At 41.5% G+C, this 17,215-nt stretch overlaps 2 protein-coding genes across 4 annotated transcripts in view; both read right to left on the bottom strand.

Annotated features, from left to right (window-relative positions):
- Positions 1–722, bottom strand: part of LOC110494170 (diacylglycerol kinase alpha) — a 38,225-nt gene extending 37,503 nt beyond the window's left edge. For both annotated transcript variants that reach the window (XM_021568982.2, XM_036950251.1), the window contains exon 1: positions 540–722. The gene's annotated coding sequence lies outside the window, so the exon portion shown is untranslated. The remainder of the gene's footprint in view (positions 1–539) is intronic.
- A 1,210-nt stretch (positions 723–1,932) lies between these two features.
- LOC110494171 (E3 ubiquitin-protein ligase NRDP1) overlaps positions 1,933–17,215 on the bottom strand; it is a 30,481-nt gene continuing 15,198 nt past the window's right edge. Inside the window, exons 4-7 of one of the 2 annotated variants that reach the window (XM_021568984.2) lie at positions 13,900–14,171; positions 13,464–13,599; positions 8,321–8,424; positions 1,933–5,742 (exon numbers count right to left, since the gene is read on the bottom strand). In XM_021568984.2, the coding sequence (XP_021424659.1) occupies positions 5,388–5,742; positions 8,321–8,424; positions 13,464–13,599; positions 13,900–14,171 (867 nt within the window). In that variant the 3' untranslated portion in view covers positions 1,933–5,387. The remainder of the gene's footprint in view (positions 5,743–8,320; positions 8,425–13,463; positions 13,600–13,899; positions 14,172–17,215) is intronic. The other variant, XM_021568983.2, reaches the window with a different exon arrangement.

Below are 17,215 nucleotides of genomic sequence, written 5' to 3' on the forward strand. Positions count from 1 at the left end.
TCAATCAGTCACCTACACACTTTACCTACACTACAATTTTGACAAAGCAGGATCCCATGAGGAAATAGTGGGAAGGGTAGGGAAACTGGTCTAAGAGCAGAAGGTATGAAAAGCACAAGCATCCTTAAAATTACTTTTATATGGAATGTATATTTTGTTCTGTGTAAATCATTCCATATGTAGCCTACACAGATCGAACCAATATTTATACAAACTTGAGTTGAGAAATAATGACAATGGATGTATTGGAAGTCTTACAGGTCGAACATACAATTACACTGTAGACTAAAGTGGCCAAAATCAGTTCCAAGTTGTTAGTCAAACAAGTCCAGGGTGCGGTGATAGGCTGGCATAGACAAAATATGTTGTTTGACCTTTTATGGAAAATAATAAAAAATGTAAACAATTAAAAAGCCCTCGGATGCCAAAGCCTACACATTGCGTGGTATTGACAAATGGTCATTGCTCTTTCAGTAGGCTACACTCATTGTTTACAGGTGAAGACGAATCAATTGTAAGGGAATGTAATAACAGCTTACTTTGGTGAAGTGCGTCCTAATGGATGGCTCTGGTGACGAGGGACAAGTGGACCCGAAAGAAACCCGCTATCCACAGTAGAATTCGGTCGAATATGGATGGTTAGGACGGCTACGCTACTGCTATGGCCACAACTAAATGAGCAGATGTTGTTAGTGTATTAGAGCATTATATAAATCCAAGGGATTAGTGGGCGGGGAAGGGCTTGCAGTTTGCGACAATTACACTAGCACCCCCTTGGTGACAGTATTATAGGACAGTTCCTATCTACATTTTGGGAAATGGAGTGTAATTTAAGGGGTAACGTAATCCATTGGGACAGGGGTGGGGAGGTGGGGGGGCTTCTCGCGTTTGACAATGGATAATTGACAGAATAGGCTACTACAGATTAAAAATACAAGAGCCACGGAATTGTTATCGAGTGGACAGGTGAGGAAGAATACAATGTAGCGAATATGTAAACTTTGTTACAATATGGGGGCAATAAAAAACAAATCACAGTAGTCTGGCTGACACCTAAATCGAAAACACGTTTTTATTTATTACGCCGATTGTTCTTCTTTAAAAGTTTTATGGCAGACCACATCTATTGGTGTATTGCCGCCACCTACGGTACGGGGTATTGAGATACTACCAAATACAAAAAGAAGTCAAAACAACCCCTCCTTCAGTCACATCCTCAGGCTTATGTGCCTTTGAGGGCGGGGCATTCATCGACAGGATTCATTGTAATGCCTTAGCAGAACCGGGAGGCAGCTACCTAGATTTGTCCAATAGAAACTCTCGTTGAACGTTTTGCAACTGTTCGGACTAATGATTACACCCCAGCTCTCCTTGCGCTGTGAGTCACGTGGGTCGCGTCAGCCAGGCTACAATCACAGGGCAGATGGAAAACGGCCATTTATTCTATTATTGTATTTGTACAAAGATTTTTTGGGACAGATCTTGAGCATTTATTTTTTAGATCAATTGGTGATAGGGTTAAGCTTGATGGTAAAGATGTTTTACTTTTATTTAATAATCAGGATTTAGATCAGAACAAAATATGCACAATTCATATATTTATGAATGGTAAATATGTTATACATACATGCAGGTGGGCTAAAGAAAAGCCAAGATTCTTAGTTTTTAAAATGGAATAAAAAAACGAAATACCTGTGAAGTGTTATGTATTTTTGTTTAAATGTGTATTACAATCATTTCGCTACACCCGCAATAACATCTGCATGTAACCAATACAATTTGATTTATATCCCTGAGTATAGTTTCTTTTTTTGTATACTGTGTTGTAAAGTATGACTGTATATTTAGTTATATTTGATGCTAATAACAAATAAAATGCAGGTAGAATATTTCATCATCAATATGACTTCAATACATGAACAAGTTGAAACATGGTTTAGGCCTTTATACTTGAATGTTTTTCACGGGAAAGATTTCCCCTTGTATTTGGAAATACATTTTATTCCCTTATTTATATATACAAAAGGTTGAGTAATAAAAATACAATTAACATAATACAACATTCCAAACAACCAGGAATTCTTATCAGCTTTTAATGAAACCACAAATCTCACAAAATCAAAATGTATATGGATAGATACAGAAATCGAAGTGCCTCAGTATATGTATATTGATGTGATAGCGAGTTATTTACAATAAATCTTAAATTTACAATAAATGTGTAATTCTTTCCCAGTTCTGTGGTATTATTAATCATCATCATCACAGTAACACACACAACATTCACAAGACTAGTGTATATGAATAAGTGAAAAAGGCAGACAGGTGTATTCATTACACGGATTCTGTTGCAAACGTTATGTCTGTTGCAATCCCGTTCACTGCAAACGGAAGATGTTTTGCAATGAAAACTAGTTTCTATTGGACAAATTCAGGTAGGGCCCTCCCTGTTAGCATCAAACGGTAAACATTTCCATTGCAAGACATAATGAATACACCCCAGTCAGTTCTTGACTACAGGGGTGTATTCCTAAGGGCATGTAGCAAAACTTTTCGCAACAGAAAACATTGAAACTAAAACCAGCCCTTCTTATTGGACAAGTTCAGGTCTATCCGTCCTCGTTTTGACCCGTTTGCTTGCATTTGGTTCCTAGTAAATACACCCTAGATTGCAGTATTTAACGTCAAAATACATATTTTCCCAGTCTCTCATTGCTTTCTACATTTCTGAATAGCAAAGTGGAGGTTCTAGCCATTAATCCTTCATTAATTATTCAGAAGTTTTATCAACACTTTGTCCATCTCCTTTTTGTTGACCGTATTGTAGTTCATCCATCCTCTAGGAAAAGACAACAAAGCCCTCTATTCATACCATTGATTCTAACTGAATCTGCACAGGTGACAAAGCCACATAACACTACAAAGAATAATAGCAAGGATCTGAAACGCAAGTCTTGGAGGGATGTTTGTGTGTACCTATGCTCGACAAGCTACTTAGTGATCTCATCTCACTAACCCCATTACTTCAAATCACTTTACAAGCCTTTGATTTGGGTATCCAAAAGAAGAGTTCAATACCATTAAAGGAAATGTAAAAAAAAAAACAGCTTGAGATGTATACTTGGCTCGACACACAGCCCTTCAGGACCGGAGTTTTAGTTCCATACATGTATCATATCAAGGCACCTAACTGACAGAGCAAAGAGAGCCAGCCATGCAGAGTGAGGAAGTGGATTAAGGCTGTTCCAGCTTTGTAGCAGCTCTCAGGAGGAGTCTAGACCTTGGTTAAGCTTCAACTACTTCCTCTGAGTGTGTGTCCATTTTTATTCAGTCACCCCCAGAAAATGAATTTAATTCATTTCCAGAATAAGCTGAGGTAAAATGTGTGTGTGAACTTGTGTTCATTAGTTGGTGTTTGGAAGTAACACAAATCAATAGTTTTGTTCGCAAACGAACAAGTGAGTTATACAATAATCAATAAAAATGCTGAAATGAAAGCATGCCAGTAGACTACCACTGCTTGAATGATTTAAGCCAGAATAGTCTAAACTGTTAGGGTGACAAATCCCCTAACCTCATCCGGGAACAACATTACAAATCACCAACGCCACAGAGAAGTACTTAATGTATGACTGGACACAAAATATTAGAATAAGCTACATGACATATGGTGGTGTTAGGTTTATGCTTTTTGACAAGGTAAACCAAATTAAAATAATTTAACAAAAACCGAAGACTTTTGGTTGATGTAAATTTTTACATAATTGCTGTGGATAAATGCTTTGTTTTCATACAAATTGGACCCACTTCACACCAACTATATAGATAGCATCATGAAAGAAAAAGTTCAACATAGGACACTCAATAACTCAGAAAATCAAATACACAATAACTTTACAAAAATATAAGGCATGAAACTCAAGTCCGTCAATTTTTTTAATTAAAAAAAATCAAGTCCACACCATTCACCAGGACTCTGTCCATTCACTACTCCTTTTCCCACCGTTTGAGTGACATTCTTGATCAGCTCTGCATCCCAAGGAGGAACAAGGTCTGTTGTTGACAAAGAGGAAGGTGATGCAGTAATGATGGGAAATGTAGTTGGTCCAAACGTCCTTGCAAACAATGGCGATCCACGTGCTCTGTGTTTATGTTCACCAGTTCCCCCTTTCTATGTGCCTCCCTGGGCTCACATATAGCGGAGCACATCCAATAGGATTCAATTAACCAATCCCAGCATGCATTCCTTCTCCTAAGAAGGAAATAACCCACATTTTCTGGCCCAAAGAGAGAATGCCATGGTAATAGATACAGAGAGCTAAAGAAAACATCTGTCTCAAAGGGGTCCTGAGTTTCTTCAGAACAATCTGAAGAAATGTGTTGACTTTAAACCTAACAGATAGTCTCAATAAAAAAATTAAAATGTTTTTGGACTTTGCAATGAAGTATGCTTAGATTGCATATATGTTAGCTTTATTATTGATAAATGAGTTTCTGATGAAGTCATACCATAAAGAGAAAGGACTCCTTGTTTCTGTGCCATTATAGCATCTGAAAGCATGGGCAGTGCCATTGAGGCAATCTCAATTTTGAAGTAGTCAATTTTGGACATGACTCCAACAGGTTCACCAGCCAATGATGTTGGAAGTCCCACACAGTTGACGACATTAAAATGGTGGAAGGCCTCAATGGCGCTGCCCATGCTAATACAGCCTTTTGGCCACTAGAGGCCTCTATAATTCTCTATGAGTCATATATAACTGGAAGCTATGGAGGGGGCCGATGAGTCATCTCATTATAGTCAGCCAATGGGATATTTTGTCAGCAGCAGTGGGGGCGGGGAGAAGGCAGATTATGCTACAATCTTGTTTGTTTGTTTGTTCCTATGACTGATCAATCCATGTTAAGTTTTAATTTCCCTAAATAAAAAACGTGTTTAAGGCAGAGAGAGCAGGGTAATCCTGATTTAGTGTGTCTTCTTCAGGACGTTTACCCTTCACACTTCTATTTCCTCTTCCCTCTTAGTTGGAGACTTTCTCCCTCCCCCCCAACAATTTTTACCTGTCCCTCCAACACCCCCACTCGATACTACCATACCCCCGATTGTCATAGTTAACCCTCTAAAGCCTTCTATTGGTGTCATATCATCTTCTTAAAACCTGCCCTGTCATAGGATTTTCCCCTGCTCTTGCTGTGTCATAGGCTACATTCAAAATGGCACCATATTCCCTATATAGTTGCACTACTTTTGACCAGGGCCTATGGGGAATAGGGTGCCATTCAGTACGCAGACATAAGTGTCATAGCATCCGCTGCTCCCTCCTCGCCTTTGTTCAATTCAGGTCAGTCAGTCTCCCCCTCTCTGCTCTCCACCATCCCCAGCCGGGTCATAGTATCTCCTCCACCCCATGGGCAAAGATCATGACCAGGCCTGGCTCCAGGATCATGTCCTCCCCCATATGCTGGTTCTCACAGGCCATCACCACCACCGCCTGTTTCCCCGGGATACGCTTGGCCACGTAATTCTCATAGTAGCGCCGGTTCATCTGCCGCGTTTCCAGCGTGGCCAGGCCGGCGGGCCAGTTCCTCTCGTGGGCATTCTCGATAAGGTCGTTGACGATGGAAGGCGGGCAGCCGCTGTCGATGAGTGAGCGTTTGATGACCGCCTGGAGGACAGCGTCTGGCGTTGAGATCATGCCGCCCCAGCGGGTGACGCGAGCCGGCTGGAGGGAGTTCACCCACCTAGGAGGAGAGGTAGAGGGGAGGATGAGAGGAGAGTTGGGCTATTATAATCAACATAATTCATGAATATGCCTCAAAAGTGGAAAGTGTTGCAGCGTAGCAGAGGTCTACACAGAACTGATTTCTTCATCCCCCTCATGCAGCTTTTCATACCGCACCCGCCTGCTCCCGCTGGCTTTTTGTCCAACTCCCATCAACAAGAACTGGTAGTGAAGCTGACCACAGTCACCCAAATGTTATTTTAGGCATATGTGACACACCTCGCTGAGCAGCAATGGTCCCAGCAATGTTGCACTTGATAGGCAATATTCAAATTTGCAAAACATAATCCAAGAAATAGGTTACCAGAGATTCTCACGTGGTCCATTACATTAGGCTATCAGTATTAGGTACTGGGCTACATCAGCCACTAGGCTAGACATAGTTTGAAAGAGAGTTGAAACAAGAACGGACTTTCTCTTAAACTATGTTTTTTGTATAACATCGCCTACCTTAATAGGAGCAGGACGATTTGCAGGCAGAGACAAATATGGGTGACCAATATTTATTTCCAGTCAATGTAGTAGGCCTAAACTATAGCTTAAATCATATTTAGGAAGTACATTTCCCTTGGAAAGATAAGTGCCACGTGCTGCTCCGCCCATGCATATAGCCTGCTCTATTTAAAGACCACACGCGCACCTGATCTCCTAACTAGGAGAGGAGAAGTAGGCTTCTGAACTTGAAGCAGTAAGAATGATGAGTGGACACATGCACTTTCGCTTACATTTTGCATAGCCTATGACCCACCTTCTCGGAGCGGGACTATTTGTGGCAGAGATACACACAAAAAAGGGTGTATTAATATTTAAGCTGATAAAACGGGAAAGGTGCCTTTTCCTTTTAAATGATGATAGCATTTTTTTGGTTGCACCTTGACTCATGTTGGTTGAGCACCCTCCACTTCGTTTCATTATCAATATTTATTTCCAGACACTGTAGCTTAAATCATATTTATGTTAACTTCCTTGGAAAGATAACTCTGGGTTTTTCTGGATCAAAAAAGGGGCTTAGGTGGGAGTTGGCAGTTCAGATAACATTTTAGAGGACCCCCCATCTTGGCGGTGTAGATAGACATTGATGCATTTTTAAGCCAATTTCGTGCAATTCTACACATTTCTTCATGGAGCTGAGAGAAAATGTTGCCGTTTTAAAGCAAATTTCCTACAATTCAATGTCTTTTTGCCGTGGCTAATGCTGTGCTCCTTCGCTCAAACAAAATCAGTACTGATTTTTGTCATTTATAAAAATAAAATAAAAACATATATATTTTTTAAAGCCAGCCAGCCCAAGGATTTCAATGGCAAACAAAATCCCTGTAACTGTGCCATGCATCTCGGCCCATGCATTTAATTGAGACCACACATACAGTGCCTTGAGAAAGTATTCATGACCTTTGATTTACTCCACATTTTGTAAGCAGGATGCATGTTTTGGAATATTTTTTATTCTGTACAGAGTTCCTTATTTTCACTATGTCAATTAGGTTAGTATTGTAGAGTAACTACCATGTTGTTGACCCATCCTCAGTTCTCCTATCATAGTCATTCAACTCTGTAACTATTTTAAAGTCACCATTGGCCTCATGGTGAAATCCCTGAGCGGTTTCCTTCCTCTCCGGCAACTGAGTTAGGAAGGACGCCTGTATCTTAGTAGTGACTGGGTGTATTGATACACCATCCAAAGTGTAATTAATAACTTCACCATGCTCAAAGGGATATTCAATGTCTGCTTTTGTAAAAATCTACCAATAGGTGCCCTTCTTTTGAGGCATTGAAAAACTTCCCTGGTCTCGGTGGTTGAATCGGTGTTCAAATTCACTGCTCAACTGATAATTGTATGTGTTGGGGACAGAGTCATTCAAATATTAATGTTAAACACTTATTGCAGACAGAGTAAGTCCATGCAACTTGTGAATTAAGCACATTTTTACTCCTGAACTTATTTAGGCTTGCCATAACAAAGGGGTTGAATACTTATTGATTGACAAGACATATCAGCTTTTCATTTTTAATTAATCTGTACAATTTTCTAAGAACATAATTCAACTTTATGGGGTATTGTGTGTAGACCAGTGACACAAAATCTCCATTTAAACCATAATTATTATTATTTTTTAAAAAGGCTGTAACAACAAAATGGGGAAAAAGTAAAGGTGTGTGAAACTTTATGAAGGCACTGTATATAGCCTTATAAGTGCACTTGATCTTGAATGCCCAACTAGGAGAGGTAACCCATAGGATACTGAACTTGAAGCAGAGAATTATGAGGGTGAATAGTGTGAAAGAGGTGATTTTAATACAATAGATTGGCTAACGCATACAAAACAGAAAGATGACCGTTTCCAAATAGCCTTAATCTGCAGGACCAAAAAATATTTGAATCCCAAAGTTGTCTGACTGACCGCAGCATGAAAAATGTTGACCGCGCCGCAATGATCTGTCGCGTCCCGCGGGAATGCAGCCCCGTACAGCATAGTAAGTTATACTGTCTGATTGTGAAGTGTTCTGTGCACCACAGTGCTTAATAATCCACTCACTCCAGAATCTCATTGTACTCAATGGTGTCCTCCAGGTTCTGCAGGTTGGGGTTGGCACTGCGGATGGCCCTCATGTACGCCTTCAGTAACTGGATGTCCCGTTTCTGGAGGCAGAGAGGAGACACCACAATGGGCTAGCAGACAATGCTGACGCAATATCAACCAGATAGACTCAGATGTACAGGCACTGACACACACCAGTGAAAGCATAAGCACACTTACAGTACCAGTCAAAAGTTTGGACACACAATACTCATTCAAGGGTTTTTCTTTATGCGTTACTATTTTCTACATTGTAGAATAATAGTGAAGACATCAAACTATGAAATAACACATATGGAATCATGTAGTAACCAAACAAGTGTTAAACAAAATATATTTTATATTTGAGATTCTTCAAAGTAGCCACCTTTTGCACACTCTTGGCTTTCTCTCAACCAGCTTCACCTGGAATGCTTTTCCAACAGTCTTAAAGGAGTTCCTACATATGCAGGGCACTTGTTGGCTGTTTTTCTTCACTCTGCATTCCAACCCATCCCAATTGGGTTGAGGTGATTGTGGAGGCCTGGTCATCTGATGCAGCACACAACCACCCTCCTTGGTCAAATTGCCCTTACACAGCCTGGAGGCAGGGGCGCCGTATAGGGGGGAAAGTTAGGACGATTCTAACATTAGGTTCATTTAATATTGAAGAAAACGTACCTATCATCATTAATATAATATTTTATTTACAAATCTAACGGTTTCTTTTTCTTTTCATGTTTTTGGCAAAAAGTTAAACATCCAGAGAGCCTCTGTATTGCGAGTGAGGAGAGAGAGCCAGTGGAGCATCATGTCTTAAAGAAAATGTCTTCCAAAAACAAAGAAAAGAAGGAAGGTGGGTGTATCCGTGAGTGGTGGAAATTAACCTGTTAGCTTAGTCCATAGTTACTTAATCACTTCACAAAAATTATGAGTGGTTACATTTCGCTCCTCTTTTAGCCGACATTTAATCAATGCAGGCCAACTTTTAGCAAGCTATTCATACTAAAATCAGTTGTCACTGCCCCTACCTGGTGCCAGGCCCAACAGATGCAGCTTCAGGCTCAGCAGCCCTGTCTCCCCGTACCCATCCCCTGAACCAGCCCTACTCCCAACTGAAGAAGGAGGTGAGCAGCATTGTGTTGAATGACATGTCAGTTGGCATAATAGCAGGTACTGCAATGCATTGAGGACAGGAATGTGATTCTCCAGTCAGGAAAAATCTCCTTGACAGAGGCAGCCAGTATCAGAGCCTTAAAAGAAGACATGCAGGCTCTTAGAGATGGATGGGAGTCTCTCCTGTGAGGCAACACTGATTGCTACGCAAATGGACGTTGCACCTCAATTTAGCAAGGAACACAGCCGCCAGAGGAAAAGGAAGAGATTCCATGATGAGACCTCTCAAGAGGAGAATGCTCAGGACAGTGCAGCAACAGTGTTTACTGCTATAGACAACATAAGTGACTTGGACACTAGGTTCCACACCACTGCAAAACTTGTAGAATACATTTCTTCTTTTCTGAAAGTTGGGCAGAGTAGTGAGGATAAAAGTCCCTTCTGTATCCCAACCACTGATCATGAAGTATCTTGTCCACTATGTCCCAGGACAGGCATTGCAGTCTTGCCATGCTATCCATTGAAAGCCAGTTAGCTAGAAACCTGGACTTCAAAGACTTGATCAGTGACTTTGCTAGCAAGAAGGCTCAGCGCTGGGCTCTTGGTGAGTAAGGCTGAGCAAGGGCCAGTGATAACTGTTAAATGGCATGGCTATGGATATTGGATCACATGATGCCGACAGGCTGAGAACAAGACTGAGAACAGACTGAGAACAGGATATATCTCAAAGTAATGGCTGGATTGCCATACAATTAGTTGTGCACAATCAAGACCCCAATCTGAAGAATTGATATTGATTTGGTGACCACTTGACCTTTCCTCTAGCACCACCATCAGGTCTTATTATTTCCATCTCCACTTTTACGGCCACTTATTTTCCAGTTGGTAGGTATACTTAGTTGTATTATTTTATTTGTTATATCATTCTATAGATGATCATTTATTTAAATTGAAGAGGTTAATTTATATTTAAGTTATATTTATTTTAAGTTATTCATTAAGGTTAAGAGAATTTTCCATTCAAGAATTTTACCATTAAAATCACATTTAGACTGTAAAAGATGGCCTTTAGCACATTTCTTATAGAGGGTATCAGTCTTGCGTCAAATAGTGAATTCCACTGTATGCAGAATGTTGCATACATGTCTGCACAGTGTTATATTTTCACAGCTCACTGTCAGTAAATATCGTACAGTAAATATTGGACTACAACAGAGTTGCAAGCATGCAAAGGTAGCTATTTAAAGCTTTGAACGGGTCAATTGGGTTCTGGAGGTGTGTGGTTACAGCAATTGCGCAGGGTTGGTGTGGCCTGTGGTGGTGGGGCCCAAAATTATATATTTTCATGGGGCACAAAACCCCTGGCGGCGCTCCTGCCTAGAGGTGTGTTGGGTCATTGCCCTGTTGAAAAACAAATGATAGTCCCACTAAGCACAAACCAGATGGGATGGCGTATGGCTGCAGAATGCTGTGGTAGCCAAACTGGTTAAGTGTGCCTTGAATTCTTAATAAATCCCTAACAGTGTCACCAGTGAAGCACCCCAACCTCCATGCTTCACAGTGGGAACTACACAAGCAGAGATCATCCGTCACCTAATATGCGTCTCACAAAGACATGGGGGTTGAAACCAAAAATCTCAAATTTGGACTCATCAGACCAAAAGGACAGATTAACATCAGTCTAATGTCCATTGCTCATGTTTCTTAGCCCAAGCAAATCTCTTTTTCTTATTGGTGTGTTTTAGTAGTGGTTTCTTAGCAGTAATTCGACCATGAAAGCCTGATTCACGCACTCTCCTTTGAACATTTGATGTTGAGATGTGTGTTTCTTGAACTCTGTAAAGCATTTATTTGGGCTGCAATTTCTGAGGCTGGTCACTCTAATGAACTTATCCTCTGAAGCAGAGGTAACTCTGGGTCTTCCTTTCCTGTAGCAGTCCTCATGAGAGCCAGTTTCATTGTAGCGCTTGATGTTTTTTTTCGTCTGCACTTAAAGAAACTTTCAAAGTTCTTGAAATTTTCCAGATTGACTGACCTTCATGTCTTAAAGTAATGGACTGTCATCTCTCTTTGCTTATTTGAGCTGTTCTTGCCATAATATGATCTTGGTCTTTTACCAAATAGGGCTATCTTCTTTATACCACCCCTACCTTATCACAACACAACTGATTGGCTTAAAAGCATTAAGAAGAAAATAAAGTCCACAAACTAACAAGGCACACCTGTTAATTGAAATGCATTCCAGGTGACAAACTCATGAAGCTTGTTGAGAGAATGCCAAGAGTGTGCAAAGCTGTCATCTAGGCAAAGGGTGGCTACTTATAAAATATACAGTGCCTTGCGAAAGTATTCGGCCCCCTTGAACTTTGCGACCTTTTGCCACATTTCAGGCTTCAAACATAAAGATATAAAACTGTATTTTTTTGTGAAGAATCAACAACAAGTGGGACACAATCATGAAGTGGAACGACATTTATTGGATATTTCAAACTTTAACAAATCAAAAACTGAAAAATTGGGCGTGCAAAATTATTCAGCCCCCTTAAGTTAATACTTTGTAGCGCCACCTTTTGCTGCGATTACAGCTGTAAGTCGCTCGGGGTATGTCTCTATCAGTTTTACACATCGAGAGACTGACATTTTTTCCCATTCCTCCTTGCAAAACAGCTCGAGCTCAGTGAGGTTGGATGGAGAGCATTTGTGAACAGCAGTTTTCAGTTCTTTCCACAGATTCTCGATTGGATTCAGGTCTGGACTTTGACTTGGCCATTCTAACACCTGGATATGTTTATTTTTGAACCATTCCATTGTAGATTTTGCTTTATGTTTTGGATCATTGTCTTGTTGGAAGACACATCTCCGTCCCAGTCTCAGGTCTTTTGCAGACTCCATCAGGTTTTCTTCCAGAATGGTCCTGTATTTGGCTCCATCCATCTTCCCATCAATTTTAACCATCTTCCCTGTCCCTGCTGAAGAAAAGCAGGCCCAAACCATGATGCTGCCACCACCATGTTTGACAGTGGGGATGGTGTGTTCAGCTGTGTTGCTTTTACGCCAAACATAACGTTTTGCATTGTTGCCAAAAAGTTCAATTTTGGTTTCATCTGACCAGAGCACCTTCTTCCACATGTTTGGTGTGTCTCCCAGGTGGCTTGTGGCAAACTTTAAACAACACTTTTTATGGATATCTTTAAGAAATGTCTTTCTTCTTGCCACTCTTAGAGGGACGGCCAGGTCTTGGTAGATTTGCAGTGGTCTGATACTCCTTCCATTTCAATATTATCGCTTGCACAGTGCTCCTTGGGATGTTTAAAGCTTGGGAAATCTTTTTGTATCCAAATCCGGCTTTAAACTTCTTCACAACAGTATCTCGGACCTGCCTGGTGTGTTCCTTGTTCTTCATGATGCTCTCTGCGCTTTTAACGGACCTCTGAGACTATCACAGTGCAGGTGCATTTATACGGAGACTTGATTACACACAGGTGGATTGTATTTATCATCATTAGTCATTTAGGTCAACATTGGATCATTCAGAGATCCTCATTGAACTTCTGGAGAGAGTTTGCTGCACTGAAAGTGAAGGGGCTGAATAATTTTGCACGCCCAATTTTTCAGTTTTTGATTTGTTAAAAAAGTTTGAAATATCCAATAAATGTCGTTCCACTTCATGATTGTGTCCCACTTGTTGTTGATTCTTCACAAAAAAATACAGTTTTATATCTTTATGTTTGAAGCCTGAAATGTGGCAAAAGGTCGCAAAGTTCAAGGGGGCCGAATACTTTCGCAAGGCACTGTATTTTGATTTGTTTAACACTTTTTTAGTTACTACACGATTCCATGTGTTATTTCATAGTTTTGATGTCTTCACTATTATTGTACAATGTAGAAAATAGTGAAAATAAAGAAAAACCCTGGAATGAGTAGGCGTATCCAAACTTTTGACTGGTACTACACATACGCACGCACGAACATGCACACACATGTACAAATGCAGACACACACAAACCTGCTCCGCTAGCTGGTGCTTGTGTTCAGCAGAGGCCTTCTCCAGGTCTGCGATCTTGCCCTGCTGTTGCTGCACCACGCTGCGCAGGTGTTTGATGCAGTTATGGCTAGACGCTTCATCTTTAGGCATCTCCAGACTGAGGGGGAAAGAGGGAGGACATAACTCAGCAACAGCCTTTTAGTGCAACCAACTCACCCACAGCCCCAGTAAACTAACTACAACCTTTAGCCAATACCCTACACCTACTAACCCAGAGCCAGTAGCGCTACTCACCTACAGCAGAGTTTCCCAACCTGATTCTCACCCCCCTATTTGGTTGTGCTCATACAGATGACATTCAGTTTCACAGCTTTACCTATATCATTTAAATGAGTAACAAAACATGCCCCAAAATAGAGTTTTGGTGAACGCCTTTGTTGGAGCCAACCCCACTCACCCGCAGCCCTGCTCGCACTGGACGGGCCTCTTGGGGTTGTGCTGGCAGTCCCTGAGGTGAGACTGCAGCTGGTCCAGGCGCAGCACGGCAACGCAGCCAAAGCCGGCGTTGTCGCAGTTGATTTGCAGCTTGGAGAGCATGTTGCGCATGATGCGGGGCACGGGGCGCAGGTGGGCCAGCGTCACCACGCTGCGGTCCACGGGGCATATCTGCTGCTGCGAGAACCACTGGGTGATGCAGGCATTGCAGAAGGCGTGCTCACAGTGAGGGGCCTAAGGGAGGGAGAAGGAGGGACACGGAGGAAGAAATGGAGAGCAAATGCTAATTGACCTGCTCCGACAAAAATGCATGTTTCTATTTAAAATATATTTTCTGTCAATATAAAATCTATAATATATGACCATTTTGCTGTTAAAAACATGTTGGCAGAAAGAGACATTTTAATTCAAAGATTAAATTCTTAAAATGACAAGAGGAAGAGGGCATGATAAAAAAGCTAAAGGCATTAGCAGTGAAGGAGGAGTTCAGCAAGTATGGTTACATTTGGGGATAGCAGTTCTGCTGTGTGTGAAGATCTCAATGCAGGGGTGACGATACTGATGAAATCAGTAGATGGCAGTGATGAGATCACTGCGTGATGCTAAGCTAGCGACGGGCTGGCTAGCTTCTGTTGGCTACAATAGCCATTCCCACTACAGTCCCTGGGTGAGTCAGGAAGAAAGCTCGAAGCTACAGCCGCTACTGGGTAGCAATGGATTCCCCAGAAACCTTCTTACCCCGTTCCCCATGCAGTCCCTGGGTGAGTCTGAAATGGCACCCTAATTTCCTATATAGTCCAGTACTTTTGACCAGGGCCCTGGTACCATTTCAGACAGTCCTGGTCCTAATTCCTCCCACTACAGTAGAGTTCTATGCTGCAGTGCTGCTGATTCATACTGGGGCCCCAGAGGGAGTATAAATTATAACCACCCAGCCCAGCCCTGGGACAGTCCACACAGCAGCACGGACTCCAGCAAGGTCAGTGAGTGCAGCACAGCACACTGACTGGGACTAACACACCCTCAGATACACACCCTTGTATCTCTTGTATTTAGAGCATTGAGAACTTCTATAACTTTGAATAATGTTCCAATTCTAGACAGTTAGCTAGGAATAATAATATAAATAATGTCAAATGGGGCGCTAACATGGCTAAAGAAAAAAAAAGAAATGTCACAACTCTGGTATGCTCCCATGGTGATTTATTCAGATACACCAAAAATGTTGTTTCACTAACATGGCTGCCATAAAGAATGTTGCAAATGTCATGTAAACGCATCATCATAAAGAAACCTCAATGGCCCAAATCTCTAAATCCATGGCTCTGTGCACACCTAACCTCTGTTTATTCCACTCCCTCTCTCCCTCCCATTCTTTCAGTCTGGAAGATGTCAATGCTCTCACAGGGCATGGGAATTACACTTCTTTCACTCAGGTCTCTGATGTACAGCGCCTTCAGAAAGTATTCACACCCCTCGACTTGTTCCACATTTTCTTGTATTACAGCTGGATTTTAAAATGATTAAATAGAGATTGTGTGTCAGTGGTCTACACACACCTGTATCTTCGTAGTGACTGGGTGTATTGATACACTATCCAAAGTGTAATTTATAAATTCACCAGTCCATCTACCAATAGATGGCATTCTTTGCTTGCCATTGGAAATCTTCCCTGGTCTTTGTGGTTGAATCGGTGTTTAACATGCATTGATCGACTGGCGGACTTACAGATAATTGTACGTGTGGGGTACAGCGATGAGGCAGTCATTCAAAAATCATATTAAAACACTATTATTGCACACAGAGTGAGTCCATGTAATTGATGTGACTTGCTAAGCAATTGTGTACTCCTGAACTTATTTAGGTTTGCCATAAAAAGGGGTTGAATAATTTATTCACTCAAGACATCAACTTTCCATTTTTTATTATTATTTGTAAACATTTCTAAAAACATAATTCCACTGACATTATGGGGTATTGTGTGTATGTCATTAAAATTCAGGCTGTAACACCAAAATGTGAAGGCACTGTATTAGTGTACATACTATCTGTCCAGGCCCATGCAGGGGATGCCAGAGTAAGCAGCAGACACAGCCGAGTAGATGCAAGCAAACAATTCCAATCATTCCCTCTCTCTCTCAGTATACTGTATGCGTCTCCACTGAAAGCCCTACGGCAGTTATGTCCACATTCCTTTACTGCTGCCAGCACGCTGTGCAAAGTCCTACGACAGCTCAGAATGCATAGGCAACATTGACTGGAAGTGACGTTGTACTACCACACTACCTTCTTGCCGAATTAACCTACCAACGCATGAACACACGTGCCCACAGAACGGTGCCATTCCACTCACAAAAACACTCCAAAACAAAGAATACTTACTACCACAGGAAATTGACCAACACACACACACACACACTAAGAAATGCCTAGGCTGGACAAAGTGTTATGTACTATAAAAAGCACAAACCAGCAACTATTTACTCCAAGGGCAAACATGTAGCAAAACAATGCTATCCTCTGCAGGTAGGTAGAATCAATAGTGTCTATTTAAAGCCACTCACCTCATGGTTGGTTTCAGTTTGGGAGCTGTGTTTGTTATACTAGTATCCTTATGCTTTATTTACATTAACAGGACAAGGCATCTCCACTCACTTCTTCTATCCCTAGTCCTTTCACCTCTGCCCCATCTTTATGCATCACTACAAACATTGGGCACATTGATTCATCTTTAAAAAGAACGAACAGATCTCCATGCAGAGCTCATCTCTCCAAATTGCCTTCTTCCCTCCCTCCTGTCCTCGGTCGCTCTCTCGCTGTCCTGTCCTCTCCACTCTTCCTCTTGTCCACTCCTCTCTCCCCTTGCTGACACAGCATCCCACTGAAAGCAGACTGCCCTTTAAGCTCTCCTCCCTGTCCTTTCTCTCTGCCCATCTCTTTCCTGGCCAAGATGGGGCTATTCTCATATGTCTAATCGCTTTCACCTTTCACTAGCAATGAATAGTCATCACTGGAGCTTCATCACAGAGAATCAAATTACAAGTCCAGTGATATACTGTATACAGAAATGCAAAAACAGCATAGCAGCAAGAGCACTGCAGAAAATATAGTTAAGCTATAAAGCCAGAGGGGGTGTGGTATATGACCAATATACTAAGGCTAAGGACTGTTGGACTAATTACAGCATTACGGCAAAAATGGAAGAGGCAAGTGGAAGAGGGCGAAAGTAAGGAACTTGTCATTCAGCCCAGCATTAAAGACCAAAATTGGTTTTAAAA

This window comes from Oncorhynchus mykiss, chromosome 17 (assembly GCF_013265735.2).
Source record: "Oncorhynchus mykiss isolate Arlee chromosome 17, USDA_OmykA_1.1, whole genome shotgun sequence".
Lineage (NCBI taxonomy): Eukaryota > Metazoa > Chordata > Actinopteri > Salmoniformes > Salmonidae > Oncorhynchus > Oncorhynchus mykiss.